Raw genomic sequence first — 16716 nt, 5'->3', positions numbered from 1 at the left:
TGTCACACCCCACCCACTTTCTCATGTGCTGTGGCAGTACTTTAGGGCTAAAACAGACAGGAAGGGCTTAGCGAAGCACCAGTGATGGGAAATGAAACGTTTCCTAATTCTGAATCTAAACCACAAGAACTGCAAAACAACTGCTTTCTGAAGCAGGTGCTGAAAATGATTTTCTGTCTTCTTTGATTCTGAGAAAAAAAAGATGAGCACATTTGCAGAACTTGTATCTGTTGGTTTTTCTGATTTTATCACATGGGAGCTGTGATACGAATGTACTGTGTGTGAGCAGAGAAGAGCTGGGCTCTTGTTTTTTTCTTTTAAAAAAAATCAATCAATGGAAATTCTGAGAAATGATTGGCAGGGAAGATGCCATTTTGTGTTGCACGGGAGCAAATATTTTATTTTTTACTGTTTTAGGGTGTGTAGACAGATATGAGATTTTCCTTGCCACCACTGGTCACATACAGTACACTATACACAACAGAAGAAAATCTTGAGAATCCTACAAGTTACACACTATGACCATCCGATGAGATTTAAACCATTTTTTTTCCACTTTAGACCTAGATTTTATTAATACAGATCAAAGGTTATAAGACATCCAGCTTCAGATTGTATTCCATATACTTATCAGCTTCTGACTATTAAAGCAACAGTACCTCCTCAGATTATGAGTACAGTTCTAACATGACCAGTGAAATCTGTACTCTGAATGTCGTACATCGTAAACATGATGAAGGTCATGGCATAAACTAACTTCTAAGAGAGAAGTGTTGTTCTACAGGAACTACTGTGTCTGAATCTTTTTAGTGACCCCATTGGAATAGTCTTTAGAGTGGATACAGGTATGTCTGTGATTCTAAATACCAGACTGAATGGTAATGGTTTTGCATTTCTAGAACAGAAATTCTTCAGAGATATGTGCTTCATAAACATTGTACAAGCCACAGACTCCTGAAGCGCTGTCGGGACAAGCCATTCAGAAGAAGGGAAATTGCATTGAATGCACAAGGTGAAACACTCACCTTGTTCCACAGCTGAATCTCTTTTTACTGTACTGACTTCAAAAATCCCCATCATTGCTTTTGTCTATCCATTGTACCGAAAAACACAATACAATACAATTTCTATGACAGACTACCAACAAATAAACAGTCCTCTCTTCCTTCAGTCTGCTAATGATCACAGCATTCTTGTGGTCCAAGGGGAGGAGAAATGGGCTCTTTTTCATCAGTGTAAATTCACCCCTTTAAAGCTAGAAATAAACCTACACTGTGTCCCTCCACCCTTGTAACACTCTCCAAAAAGCATTCTTTTGGGGCAGTCAGTGTACTCCCCCTTAGCTGTTTAAGACTCGTGTCCCAGGAGAGTTAGGACAAGCCTTGAGCAAGAACGTTTAACCCATGGGTAAAACTTTGAGAACTAGCTCCTATTTCTACATAGTGAATTTTCCAAAGTCACTTTAAATGTATTACGTAGGAAAATCAGATTCTGTGTTTTTTTTAAAAGAATAATCATCTGTCTTTGATTCCCTTTGTAAATATAATTTGGATTTGTCAAGTGCTCTTTAATTAATCTCCTGCAGTCCTGCATTGACCTGGTAGATTCTAACATGTCATGACAGAGTTGTCTTGCCAATAGTTTATTTTCTAATGCATTATTTCTAAGACTGTTAGAACAAAGCTTTTGTGTTAAATAGTGGACAGAAATAGCTTCTCCTGGTGTCAAAGGGACATAGCCAGCAATAGAAGATTGTATTAATACGGCAGAAAGTCTAGAAACATCATCAGATAGGTTGCTACTGGTTGGCCCAGCTAGTGTGGGTATACTCTCTCAGACGGCAGATTGAGTCCTATGCCTGTTTCAAACCCAGATCGTGTTACTAGTCAATCAAGTCCCTTGTGATGATGCACAGTTGGCAGAACACTGGTTTGGCATTAACTGCCAAAGACCTTCTCAGGATTCGGTGAAACAGTGACACCTATGACTACTTAGGTATCTGCAGGCTTGCAGTAACATCACAAGAGGCATGCCTCTTCTCCAATTGGTGCTCACTCTCCTGCAAGGTACTGACAGGTGGGTGTGTTGGCTTCTCCCATTACAGTACAGAAGTCATATTTGTAAAGTCAGTTTGATGATTCCAAACTGAATGGGCATATAAAATGTAGTTGGAAAGTCAGAAACAATTACAGAGCACCAACCTGACTCCCTAATACAGAATTCACACCTGCTAAGAGGCTAGATCTAGATTTGAACCAACAGTCACCAGGTTGTTTACCTTCCTGGGCAGCGTTTAGCTAGATGACCTGTTTGCCTCACTCAGGTTAGTGCTTTATGTTGGATGGAGATGGTATTTTGCATGCAGGCGTCTCGGTGTAGATGGATGCAGTCTTATGTAACACAGATTCTGTTCCAAGAAGAAGTGAAGAACAAATGTTTCTCTTTCACTGTGTGTCCTTTGTGCAGCCTGGCCTTGAAAGGACTGCATTCCCAGCTGGCCAGCACTGTCAGATTGTACTGTACCTTCACAGGCGACTTTCCCAACACAAACAAAATGAAAAGCAAGGACACACATACTTCTACACACAAGTCCTGCAGAAACTTCATAAATCATTAGGTATAGCAACAGGAGAGAGCTTAAACAGATTCTTCCCTTGTGCAGCTATGCTGTGGTCAGACTTAGAATATGTTCAGACTTGTTCCTTTTCTGGTTCATTTTGCAGTGGAAGGCACTATTCAGTTTTTAAAATAATTTTACTTGGAATGATCACTGAAACCCATTTCTTTGTGTAGTTGGCTCTTGTCCAGTTGGAAACTGGACAAATTTAAATAGTAAAAAGCTGTCATGGTACCCTATACACGTTGTGTAGCTAGGAAGCACCAGATGTGCATTTTGAATGCACGCATTATCGACAGGTAACAAGTAATGCACCAGATTCATCCAAGTCAGGATCGCGGGGCAGAGTAAGCCTACCCCAGCAAGGAACGGGCACATGGTGGGGTACACCTTGGATGGGACACCAGTCCATCGCAATCATCACATTCAAGAAAATCTCATTTATAAAGAAAATATTAAAGAATATCCTAAAAAGAAAAATTAGGGAGAATAACAATTCTTAAAGAATTTTCATTTGACAGAAACTGTACAATTTTGAATGAGTTCAATAGGAATTCTTATGACCAAAAACACAGGTAAAAAATGGTGTGCAGTCATCGTGCATGAATCTGTGTACCTTAACAGATAATCTGAGGCTCCGTTTGCTGTATAATGAAATTGTTAGTGTCAGAATTATAGGTTAATTGAAGAAGTTGAGCTTAACCAGATATATGTAATAGAACTGCACTACTGGGCAAAATATCTATTGCTGATTATAAACTCAAGCCAATATCTGTTTCAAACCAATGTGATATTTCATTTAGACCACAGATTCTTCTGGCAGGCTCTGTGAGCATCACTAATTAAAAGAGGCTGTTCTGCCAAGGCCATTAACAAATGAGGTCAACATCTGATTCTGTTACTTTGATCTGTGCTACTAATATAATTCTGTCTTTACCTGGGAGACTTAGGATACATAATATGTATACTGTCTTTATTATTGGCATCATTTATAATTTACTTAGCTGACACCTTTTTCAATGCCGAATTACATTTAAAAAATACTGAATTACAAAAATTATTCATTTTATCACTGTACCAGGAGACAGAAAAAATATTCTGTGAATGTCTTTGTGTTTCAATTGGTGCACTTGTTAGTCGAAACAAAACCAGCCACAAGAGGAAATGAATTTTCTAACTACACCTTGGTAAGCAGCTTTCCAATTTGTCTTTGTAGCTTCAGAAGATTGTAAAAAGGACAGCTTCAACCCCGGTAGCAGCATTAGTTAGTTAGGATTCCTGCTTGAGACACGTTTACACTATTTTCCATACTTTTGCAGTAAACATTTTTTCTGAGAAGGAGAACTGAAGATACTAAGACACTGTACTTTTTCAAAAGGTCAAAAATGTGGTTTTACTGGTTAAATTATCATACTTGTGAGATACACAACATCGTTCTGCCATGTGATATTTTGATATACTAAGCATAACACTAACAAGCTCAGGAAACAGGAACTATCCTCCTGTTGTCTACATTGTAATAAATAGACTTTTGAGTTAAAGCATGATTAACCATACAAATACAAGCACGCAAAGTTCTTGTGAAGAAAGGATATGTAAAGTAACACAGCAGATGGCCTGTTTAGTGCTGCATACATTTTCTCCTTCTCAGTTAATACCAAGAACAATTGTACTATGGGTTGCTTCTGCTAGACAGAATAGTTCCAACTATTTTGCTGCACTCTGTCTGAACAATGTTAAGTGTGGTAGAAAGTTTCAGTTTATGCTTAAAATATCAGTATATGAAGAACAGAACATTTTGAAATATATATAAACAGGTCAAAGGCATCCCTTTACATCTCCTAGTGTGAAAAAGTCAGTAGTTTGCGGCTTCTTGGGCCACTGCAACCACTGACCACTCCAGAGGGGTGAAGACATGAGCAAGGTCAGACATGTGCCTCACACCCTCTTCGTCTGTGCACTGTAACCTTGTGACATAAGCTGGTTAGGGACTGTCTTGCAGGTGAAAACTTCAAAGAGGCTCACTAGTGTGTGGTAGGCCTGCAAACCCCTGGCCCACCTGTGCACACCCTCCTCTGAGGAGCACTCATCCAATTCAGCCAATCTAAAGCAGAGTAAGCTGGCAGCACTGCCAGATGACAGTTTCACCTACAGAACGCATTGTGCACCAGCTGAGTTCATGAGGAGCACATGCAAACTCTCTTTCCATTTCATAAACTCTGTTGCAAAGATAAAGGAGCCCATTTACGGTATAAAGAAAAACAAGCTACAAGCTACATTATAGTATTTATTTACAGGGATTACAGAATATGACTCTATTTACAGTACTTGTTACATCTGAGCGTGCATAAGCCAAAAGTACCCATACATCTTGATTTTAAACTTTATTTTAAAGCATTTTTTACAGAAATGATAACAGGAGCCTGGAATGTGCTACCAGGCTATGCTGTTACAGTAACCTTCCTTCTTTTATGAAACAACTGGATGAGTTCTTCAAATCACTTGGATCATGAAATCTAGAATCTCAAATTCTTCTCTTGTTTGGAAGCTTTCTTGAGCTTTCTCTTTCGCTCCAAGTTGTTTAAAATAAACTTCAAGAATTATCCCTAAATATGCAAAATAAAAACATCATGGCTCTTGTGCTTTAGTCCACCAAGTCAATATTTTTTTTTCCGTGATAAGATTTTTAGGAATGAGAGGCTTTGTTTTTCTGGAGCAGAGGAGAGGGTCGTGAGTCATCCAATTAGTGAAGGCACTCATTCAGAATGTCAGTGGAGGCTCAGTGGCCAGAAACTGCAGTATTGAAGTCAGACTGTGTCACCAACACAAGTGGTGAGGCACAATTCCCAGAATGTCGCAGGTATCAGGTGCGTTGGAGTTTGTGAAGATCGGGGACTCTTGTGACTTTATGGCCATCTTGCAGTGTAAGAGATTGCATCACACCTTTCATTGATGTTGGCTCTGCTGTGGGCATTGTGGGGGCTCACAGTGTGAGAAATGGGAAATGGCCATGATCCTGCCATGAGGGTTGCAGCGATAAAGCACCGCTGATTAACTGGCTATTTCGCTTTAAGTAGCTGTAAGAAACAAATGGCTGGATATCCCAAAATATTTTCAAATAGCCTTGCATCCTAGCTGTAGGAACTAAATTGTGAATAACACACATTTTGATTATTGGATAGGAAATTAAAACAAGGCTGGATTTTTTTGGGCTTTTGAATAAGACGAAGTACCAGCCAGTAAACACCGGAATGAACAAAAACCTTCCCCCAAAAAAGTGACCAACCTAATCAATCTGGAAAGGCCCTTCATTTAACTGGCTTTGCATACAAACCGTTACGTGGAGTAACAAAAAGTACATGGCCTTGTAACAGTTTTAAACGTGCTTTAAGGAATCGCAGTCTATTTAATAGAGAGAATACATCGTTTGACGTTTACACATATTTGTCGAGCTCTTGTGTTTGCTGCGTTGTTTTAGCCCGTAAAATTGTTTGGAACGGCCTTTTGGAGTTTGCACCACTGCCAATTGTGTAAAAAAAAAAAACTGTACCATGACGGTATTGTCCCTGTAGTGACAACGGCTTCATTGTCACCGCATATAGGGTAGTAATCCGTTGACTGCGGCCCGTGTTATTTAGCTCAGCTGGACAGAATGGAAACCGAGTGCTCCGCGCGCACATGGCTAGCTGGCGCCGAGCCAGCTGGCTGGAGCTGAAGTCAAGCTCCTTGGGAGCAGCAGGAATTTAAAGGTGTAATAGTGCCTCTTCTATGCCGAGAAGAGAGCTGTGCGTTTGTTAAAGTCATACAACGCAAATGTCTGACTGCAATGCAATTGCCATTGCAAATGTAATTTCGCTCAATCGTATATTTTGCTGGTATTTTGTCCATTTCTGTTTGAATTTTTATAACTGCGCAGTCCAAGGGCTTGAAAGACCCGGACATTAGTTATGTATATTTCTGTAGCGGTGCCGTTCCCGTTTGTAAAGTAGTAAGGTAATTCAGCCTTTCATTTTCGTGTGATGATCTGGTAGTGATCATCTCTTTTATTCAGTGATCTTCGTGATCTCTTGGTATTTGTACATAATCAAATAGTTTGCCAATAAATTGTATCCCTCCAGTGGCTCTGTAAATTTCCGTGGGATAATTGGGCCTCCTTTAATTGGTATTTCAAAAGCACTATTTTGTTGTGTGTTGCTCTACGGGACCCTAAAGTTGGGGGAAATAGTGCCACCTAGAAACTGAATTAATTACAGGTTTCTTAACTTTATTGTATTCTTCAGCGTTTTTATTGGCATCGGTAATTGCCTACAATGAGAACACGCGGTTCTGGCCTCATATTTACAAGCTTTAGAACAGAAATGTTTGGTTTCTGACTTATTTTTAACTTATGCCATTTCTAATTCTGGCACTTAAAATAGAGCCTTCTGGCGGCTCGTGTACTTTTATTATTGTTCTGTCACGGACGAATTTGCTGACTCACAACCGCACAGTTCTTTCAAAATCGTGAAACAAAAACAAATTGCCACGACATATGCATTCCGTAGCTCACTGCATGTCGGTTTATAATGTAATATGGACACATATAATGCCGTCTGGATGGGCGGATAATTGGCAAGTATGCAGGAGCGTGAAGAATATGATAGGTGCAGCCTGTTTTTCTTTTTCACTCAGCAGTGGTATTTCCTTCACTGGAATTATGATGATGATGGTGAAACGCGACGTCTTTGTTTCCTACTGAAAAGTTTCAGTGCCGCTTGCGCGAGGGCGCAGAACCCAACTTCGCTCGCGGAGTTCCGAAAGAGGCAGGTAACAGGCGCGCGGGGACCTCCGCGCGGCCAATGGAGACGCGGCGCCGGCGACGTCACGGCCATATGTTCGGGGGGGCCTGCCACGCCCCCAGCGTGGATAGAAACAGCACTAACTAGAGAGCTATTATACTGTCACCATGCAGGAAAGAGGCTAAGAGCAACGATGGGAGTTTTAATTTTAAATTCTGCCAACTTTTTAAACATTTTACGATCGACACAATTCCAGTAGAAGGTGGGAGCCTTTCATCAGATGCAATACCGCTTTGATCTGAACCGTTTCCCACCCAGGATATCTTTGTTTTACTGACAAGCCGGTAAGCTCACAAAGTGTTTTTAATGAGAGACCTACCTCCGTATCGGCATCACACAAAGGGATTCGCGGGAACAACTCCTTCTCACAAGCAGTGTTTTTTGTCTTTGCATGTCACAGAGAAATAGAGGGGCCTCTATCTCTTTGACGAAATGGATCATTTTGCAGCAGAGTGCCTTGTGTCTATGTCCAGCCGTGCTATTGTGCATGGTCCAAAGGGGAGTATAGACATCAAACCAGAAACTGCATCCGCTCCTAGAAACGGAGATGAGCCTAAGGACGCAAATAAGGATCTTCTGGTGAAAGACAACTCGTCTCTCTTTGTGGTTGCCCGGATTTTAGCAGACCTAAACCAGCAGACCCCCACCAATATTGCCGACCAGGCAAAGATTAAGGAGGAGAACACACCAGCAGAGGATCGGAACACTACCACACCTACCGTCAACACCGACCCCGGTCCCAGACAAAGAACCAGGCGTGGGAGAGGTCGGGTTGAGCACGAATCTCCCCAGAAAAAGCACAAATGCCATTATTCAGGTTGTGAAAAAGTTTATGGCAAATCGTCCCATCTTAAAGCCCATCTAAGGACACATACAGGTCAGTTAAATTTTTAGAAAGCGTTTGTGTTTAGCAGGATTAAAAAAAAAGTTTCCTCCTCCAGGTGTTTTATTAAAACCTCTCTTAATGAGGTGATGCACTGCAAATCGAGGCTAGGATGAATGAGCCTGACAAAAACGCATTAAATCCTGAAAATGCAATGTCTCCAGTCTTTGATAAACTCTGAACTCCACCCACTATCTCTGTTTCTAGTAAGTGAACAAAGACCCTTCCTAGCTTTCAGAATGCAATACAAACCTGTTTTGTTGCAGGAACTACACGCGGTTTTATTAGTACTAGACACTTGTACTACCAGCTTCATTTTATGTTTTTATTTACATAGTTACATGTATACCTAAACCCTGCAGTGGTGTTGGGAGCAAAGGCTTACACAGTAGATCGCTTGCAGATAACGCCCACATGGATGCAGCATTTAATTTCAGTTTTGATCGACATGTTGTCGAGGCTTTTCAGTTTTCGGTCACACAAATTACTTCGCACGTTGCGAGCCTGTGACCTCGTTCCGAACAAACTATAGAAGAAAATGTTTTAAAATCGTGCTGGCTAGAGAAAGACGCGTTAGGGTAACTGTGCGCAGCCAAGGCGGAATAAACTAAACAGACGAGTTGAGTGCACTAGATTTCTGGCTATTTCATTATCGGCTGTGTAAGTAATTCGTAGAAGATGATGTAACCGGTCATAAAGTATTAACTGATCACACCAAGAGTGTCTGAAACTACCAGGCAACTACGCTGGGAATGTCCAAACTTCTCAAAAACTATGCGTCGGTTTCCCTAAGCAGAAGCACGCAAGCCTAAATCGACTGTTTATTACTGAATCTGTAAATACCCCGTGTCGGCAATTCTTCCGCTCGCTCCTGGTGGATAATATCGCGACATGATATGTACGAGGAGAACCCAAAGAGGGAGAAAAATGGGGGGTTGGTACGAATTCTGCAGTTGCCTGTCTGAGTCTTAAGCTCTTTGTTGTGATGTACCACACCCCCGCTCGCCAGACTGCCAGCTGATCTGGCCAGCAACAGACACTGCTAGCTGAGCTCCGAGAGCGCTACTCTCCACCAGGCGAGAGGCAGGAGGGAGCTGCAGAATTACACCTCCCAGAAAATAAAATCCCCCTTTCAGCCCGTAGATCCCAGGTTTTAAAAGCACAATGGGGCGTTTTGTATGGGATTGAATAAATGCAGGCACGTTTGCATGCCAAAAGGGCCACTCGAGTCTGGGTCTCTGAACACGTACTACCCACCCAGAACCCCCCACACTTTCCTCGGGCTGTTACACAGGCACCAGGAAAGTTCTTGGCCACCATAGTTTTTGATGGTTTGATTACCCCTTTAACTCGGATATACCTCGCTTTGTTTGTTTGTGATGTTGCTGCATGCACTGAGTGAAGTTAGGAGCTGAATGTCAGTTTTTCAAAATGTGGGTGCAGATTAAAAACCGCGGTATGAGTTTCTATGTTCTAAATAGTTTTTAATATGCTTTCTTTGTTCTATATATTTTGGGAATTTGGCTAATACAATGTTCTGTATGTATATATGTAGGCGTGCCTGTTGGTGCCGGTATAATAATTGCTTTCTGGACACTCCACTCAAAGCACTGTACAGGTAATGGGGACTCCCCTCCACCACCACCAATGTGCAGCCCCACCTGGATGATGCACCAGTACTCTCCCCACACACCAGCTCTCAGTGGGGAGGAGAGCAGAGTAATGAAGCCAGTTTTCATAGAGGGGGATTATTAGGAGGCCATGATTGGTAAGGGCCAATGGGAAATTTGGCCAGGACGTCGGGGTTACACCCCTACTCTTCGAGAAACGCCCTGGGATTCTTAATGACCACAGAGCGTCAGTACTTGGTTTTACGTCTCATCCAAAGGACGGCATCTTTTTACAGTATAGAGTCCCCGACAGTTCGTGTGGGGAATTGGGGCAGTTCGTGTGGCCCTTCATATCTGCTACATCACAGTGCTAGGATACATCCAGTTCCTTAATTGCTATATTGATCCTGCTAATTATCAATTAAAATAATTAGAGGTGCTGGCTGTAGCAAAGCCATGTCATGGAGTGAACTGGAAGGGGCTGCAAGATGAGTAGCTCTGTGCTTTTTTTGGTTTACAATACCTGTGTGTAAGCTGGTCCTGTGAATTGTGTATTACGACTACCTTAGATTCTGGAAAGAAGGTTGATTGATTCAGTGCACTGGATCAGGGGTGCTCATGGCTAGTCCTGGAGGGCTGCTGTACCCACAGGGTTTTATTCCAACTTAGCTCTTGATGACCTGACTGAAACCGTTATCAGCTCAATTTGACGGAGCCATGGGTCAGATTTAGCCTGGGATATCTGCTACCCACTAACCTCCATAGCAAAAACATCATCTGCTGGGACAAGTAGGAGTGCAAAACTAATAAGGCACCTGAGTTTGTCCTGGCAGTTCAGAAATACTCTGCCAGTACTGCTCATATTCTTCCTGTGTGTTTCAGAGCAGCACACAGTGTTCAACCATGGTGTTCTATTTAGGATTATTTTTTAAGTTCATTTTTCATCTTGGTATAAGCATGAAATTACTTGCCCATTGAGTGTTGTTAAAATATTTCCCAAAAGAGTAAAATGTCAGTTTTTCAAACTTAATGCCAGATAAATTTTATACAATGTTGTGCTAACATGATATATATATATATAACATTAATTAACTAATTATGCCTGTAGTTTTTGTTTTTAAAATAGCTCATGCAGGTTAGATGAATCACATTTTAAAATAACATTTCATAAGAGAACTGAATGAGTACCAGAAAGTAAAAGTTTGACAAAACATCTGCATTTTGCATCTCATTTAGCTCGTATTGCTTTTAAGCTTACCCTAATCTGCAAATTGTTGTTTTTACAGTATGCAACCGAATAGATAAAATCCGGATGAAACCAAAACATAGAAACTTCTGTGCAAAGTCTACTGTTTGTGCCCTGTGGAGTCCCCAAAGACAACACCTTTGCTATCATTTCCTAAGAATTATTGTGGAGTCGGTTTTATGTTTTCCATGTAACTATCAAGGTGGAGTTTTCTCTCTGCCTTGTGTAAAATTGCCTGGACCAAATAAACTTGGCTGTAAAGGCAATGGAAGGTATGTCAATACCAGTGATTGTGAGATTAGATTATAAAATGTATCTTGGTTAAAATGTGATTCTGAAATCCTTATCGTCACCCTGAGAATTCACCACTGATTGCATTCAAGGAAAATCTTTTTCTTTGACTTGTGTTCATCACTGCCCGCCAATCCAAATGACCATTAAGTTTCTGATGAGTAATACCGTTTAAATTAAAAGACAAATGACAATATATGAATGCTGTTAATGTGAATTCTAATTAAAACAAAATACCCAAGAAGAAAACCACAATGCTCTGTGCAAAGGTACATATTTCAGCTACAATTAAGATGGCTGTGCTTGCCAATCATTGCTATTAAACTTGCATAATCTAAATTGTGCTTGGTTTTATACAATGAAACTACAGTTTCCATGGGTTTCTCTGTTCAGTAAATCCTTGGTCACATTTGAATTGTGCATAAGTGATAGGCTTTTACAGGGTTGGTTAACCTTTTATCATAAGATTTCTATAATTCATTTAAGCATGAAATATAGAAATAGAAAGCATTTTGCAGCATGAAAGCTGGCACTGCTGCCTCAGAATTCTTGGGGCCTGTGTGTTTGTTTCAGGCCTGTGACACTTATGGGGAAAAACCATTTAGAACATTTACAACAAAGGTTTGTTGGTCTCTGGAAGAATCTGCCCAGCCATGTTGTTGAAGCGTTTGATAGGAGAATTTCTCCCTCCTATCAAAGATATGGTGGCTGGGTGTTCTTTTTGTGTAGTTATTAAGGGTGTAGCCCTGCCTTCCAACCTCTGCTTTAAGAAGACGTTTCTGGTTTCCACGATCCTTACTTGGAGTAAGCAGTTTCCAGATGAGGGGTGGATAGGTTTTCTTATTTGTTGTCAGGATAGTAAATTGTTATTCTCATCATAGTTGTTTCAGGATTCTCCTGTAAGGAGCGTTATGGTTGCATCTTAACAAAAGCATGAAGTGACCAAACTCTTTAAGATTCTCTCACTTCGTCTCTGCTTTACTGTACTTTAATTTTTTTATACATTTTTAATGCAGCCCCCCTGCTGGTCCATAATGCAAATGGAGACTTTTCCAGACAGTTCGTCTAGACGCTGCTGATCTTTGGTTTTAAAGTTAAAATTGAGGAAAACAAGCTTTGTAACTAGTCAATTCTGGTAACCCAAAATGTGTAGTTAATGAATATATGTTTGTTGCAAAATAATATATTTCATTTTGGGGCCTTGATTTTGTTTTTGGTCTGGCTCTGTTTTGCTTTGACTCAAATGGCTATAGCTAATTTTAATGTGGCTTATAACTTTTCTAAAAAGGGTGAAAAAATTAGATACAGTGTTGTGAGATAAGTGCATGTACAGTATATTTTTCTTTTCTGAAATGTATTCATTTGTGACTCACACATTCTGTGGCCAAGTCTGAAAATATGATCTGGTACAACATTGAGCATATTGACAAGATTCATAAAGTTAAACTGAAAAGCACTGTCAAGCAATAATGCAGTTGTGAGAAGGGATTCATGTGCTGTTAGTATCAGCTGTCATAACTGCTACGTGCTGCAGTAGATGTCTGTTTATGAGAATTGTTTTGCTTTGGTTGTGAATGATAATAAATGTATCATGTTACTCGTGTGTGGCACAGTGGCGCAGTGTGTTAACACTGCTGTTTTGCAGTGCTGCGGTCCTAAGTTCAATTCCTGGGGTGCTATCTGTGTGGAGTTTGTATGCCTTTCTGTGTTCATGAGCCCTTCTGCCAGGAGCTCCAGTTTCCTCCCACAGAGCAGATTAATTGGGCTCTGGGAAAATTGGCACAGTGTGAGTATGTTTGATTGCTAATGGACTGATGTCCTGTCCAGGGTGAATCCTGCCTGGCATATTTGCATAGAAAGTATTTCAATACTCTTTTGTAAGCCTGGCAGTTTTGATACAATTAATATGAATTATTCTAATGTACATACTTAGAAAATAAGAATTTTTGGCAGGGTTGCTGTTCTTCCCCAAGAGGAAGAAAATGTCATAAATTTAATGCTATGCTGTCAGTAGCCAAGATTGCATTAAAGACGCCGAAGAATGTAAGGAGCTGTATGTCTTATGTCTGAAATGCCTGTTGCACATTTTGTGTTACTGTTTTTGTGTAGAGGAGCTGTTATTTACAGCTGGTAGCTTGGAGCAGTACCCAAGGAAAAGCACTTTCAGCTGCTTGTGCCCAACTTGAGCTTTGCATACGTTTTTAGTTTTGTTCTTGGCTTTTTCATCTGCTTGCTCTCCAGTCAAATTACGAGTTCACCGTCTCATTTGTTTCGGTAATCGGAGAATGTGGGTCATTTAAGTTCAGCTCTGGCTGCTCCAACCTGCTCAGTTGCCTGCCTTCTGTTTTTTTGTGCACTCAGCAGATTTATGGAGCCTCTACCAGGAGAGCAGAAAAAAAAGGGATTCCCAGCCCAGTCAAAATCAAATGAGAAACTGAAGAACACATTTTTAAAAACAAAGAGCAAACCTGACTTTAACCCCCACCCACCCAACTGCTTCATGGTATACTGTGTGCAACAGAGACTCATCATCATTGCCTGCTACGGCTTAAAATTCAGTGAACTGACTTGGATCTTTTCAAAAGCATAAACCTTTGCCTAATAATAAATCAAATGTATAGTCAATATTGTGTTGTTTTTTTAACCAATTAAGAAAAGACTTAATATGATACAGAGTGAAGCCTAGCTATCGTCTAACTACTCCCTTCTCAGCAGTTCTGTGACCAGCAGCTGCTGTTTGTGTGGAATGTCACATGCAGAATTAGTATTCATTTCCAGAGTAAAAAAAAGTATTTGTTTTATAAACAGATTCTACTGAAAATAAGTTAAAAAATCAGAACCCAGATTTCTGGTACAGCAACACCACACCACATGATTCTGCATTGTGTTCTAATTTATTCTTTAAAATAAATATGATTAATTTATCCTCTAAAGGAGCTTTTAAAATATTCATTGTAACTTGAATTATCTGCCCTAGGCATTGCCTGTGTAATGTTCTGGGCGGCTGAACAAAATCTAACAAAGTTATAGAAGCTTTTTTTTTGTATAGGTGTGGAGCTCCTTAATGTACAGTACAGATCAATTATTGAGTGACCTGATAAAAAGTCATGTGCTGACAATTAGCATTGATGCATTTTACTCTTTCTGGAAATCATTCCTTTTCTTGAAGTAAATAGGGAAAAAATCTCAATCAGTAGGCTGATCTATAAATTTTCAAACAAGGGTATGTATGATCAATAGAGAAGTAAGAGTTCATGATGGAGTGGGTAAGCATTTATCCACTACTTCAAAGTACAACATGGACATTGTTTGTGCAGCACTTTGTAAAGCCTCTGTAATTAGAAAAATATAAACGAGGAACAAAAGAAGGTAATGATTATAAGAGACTTTCATTTCACAAAAGGAAACGGGAGTCAATAACAGACAGAGCTTACATGTAGCCTCCTACATAAGTAATGTACCCAAAACTCTGAACACAGCCTCATTCCAGGCAGCTTGGAATTTGGATGTTTGGTAACATGAAGATGAAGTATGAAAGTAGGACAGTGTGAAAGTGCATCTGCGCATTTCCAAAATGGAAATAGCAAGAGATGTACTATAGTAGCTCGCAATGTGACAAAAAGTGCCTCCCATAATTGTTCAAGGATAATTACGGTTGTCTGTCTGGATACTTAAGTTACTGTCGCAGATCTTCAAAACAGCCTAAGGGAAAGCTTTGCTGTGCAGTAGGCGCAGAAGACTCTACTTTAGTGGGATCAAAATAAAAGGCAAAAAAAATTATTTCCAGATAGCTTGAATATTCCCAATTCTTAGGCCATGCATGATTAAATGACTTAACTGGATGCTTATTAACCATGGTAATACCAAAACCCAATGCAAGTCTAAATAATAAGAAATGAGCTTACGAGTTTCAAAAAAAGAAAAAAAAAACACAATTCACCTAAAACTGAGAAACACTACCAAATAAGCCTCGTTTGTTGCAATTGAGTCTTATGATTTACAAACCCTGTTGGGATAGTTAAAGTGCTGAAGTTGAAATAACATCAAGGTTTCTTATCTTCTATTTAAACAAATCAACCGAGAGCAAATTCTCAATAACCATAATGGTTACACGGCAGGGAATGTGATGCGGTGATTTCGAAGAAAAGTTGGTCAACAGCAGCATCCCACTCACGGTTCAATCTAATAAACCTCTGGTGCAGAGGTCTTCCCAGTACTCCACAACGCTGTCCCTCAAGTACACCAACCACTTCCCCAAAACGCTCCAGCCTCCAGCGCAGAACTTTACTGCTGTCCTGTGTCAGTATATTCTGTCCCACCTCATAGCAGCCGTGGAAAATGCTGTGAAGAATAAGAAGCTGGGAAACAGTTTTAAGCAATCTGAACTTTGGGCAAGGATTAAGGCAAACCTACCCTTTCATAGCCCGTAGCAGGTCTGAAGTAGAAGCTAGGTCTAGGTCAAAGCAGACCCAAAAGGGGGTGTGAAACAGACAAAAGATCATTTTGTTAATCTGAAACTGATATTTACATAAGTGTTTCACACCTAACATCCTTCCATAATCTGGGTTATATGCAGCATTAGGTTTTGGTGTAATCATTCAAGTAAGCATGTCACTTTTTAATTTGGGTCATTGGTTTATTAAATAATTTTTCTTTGTAAAAGAAGCGGAACTCGTTTTTCATTTTTGCTTAGTTTCTTTTTGCCTGTTGCCAGATAACTCACCTGCAACATTTAAAACTTGCCTTTTTAAAGATTTTGATATGACTTTCCATGTACAGTATATGTTTGCATAGGGTGAAATGAAAGGATAAAAAGCCAATTTACGTATACATTTGACTTTTCTTTTGTTTTGTTCAGAATATCAAAACTTGACATTTGCTTCCTGCTGTGGTGCTTTGAAGTGTAATGTAAATTATTCAGACTTGAAAACCCATTAAACCGCAGCAATTACTTATATAATTATTGTTTTTTTGTACTACTGGTACCTTTAATCTGACCCTTTTTGTTGTGAATTAGGCTAACAAAGAGTTAAAATAAAAGGTGACAGTCTAGAGACTTATCAGTCATTAGCAGTTTTGGGTTTAATTGTGCTTGCCTGATTTCATGCTGTTTTACTATTACATTTGTAAGCATTGTTGCTGAAACATTTTTTTATTACCCATGCCTTTTGTAATACCGACCCAGGTCTCATGGAGTGGCAATTAAATATTCAAGTTTCATAAACACTTGT

The 16716-nt window shown here is 40.0% G+C and overlaps 2 protein-coding genes across 3 annotated transcripts in view; both read left to right on the top strand.

The window, feature by feature from the left end:
* The window catches only part of LOC148659414 (ras-related protein Rab-8B), a 127546-nt gene that overhangs the window by 99887 nt on the left and 10943 nt on the right, over window positions 1-16716 (top strand). The gene's annotated exons all lie outside the window — the stretch shown is intronic.
* klf13 (Kruppel like factor 13) overlaps window positions 7255-16716 on the top strand; it is a 32922-nt gene continuing 23460 nt past the window's right edge. Inside the window, exons 1-2 of one of the 2 annotated variants that reach the window (XM_088641615.1) lie at window positions 7255-7739; window positions 7856-8332. In XM_088641615.1, coding sequence (XP_088497741.1) covers window positions 7888-8332 — 445 coding nt within the window. In that variant the 5' untranslated portion in view covers window positions 7255-7739; window positions 7856-7887. Of the gene's footprint in view, window positions 8333-16716 lie in introns of both variants that reach the window. The other variant, XM_088641614.1, reaches the window with a different exon arrangement.

The sequence above is a fragment of the Lepisosteus platostomus genome, chromosome 7 (genome assembly GCF_059453375.1).
Source record: "Lepisosteus platostomus isolate fLepPlt1 chromosome 7, fLepPlt1.hap1, whole genome shotgun sequence".
In the NCBI taxonomy this organism is placed as follows: domain Eukaryota; kingdom Metazoa; phylum Chordata; class Actinopteri; order Semionotiformes; family Lepisosteidae; genus Lepisosteus; species Lepisosteus platostomus.
The sequence above is the reverse complement of the archived record's forward strand: the minus strand, read 5'-3'. Positions and strand labels throughout refer to the sequence as shown.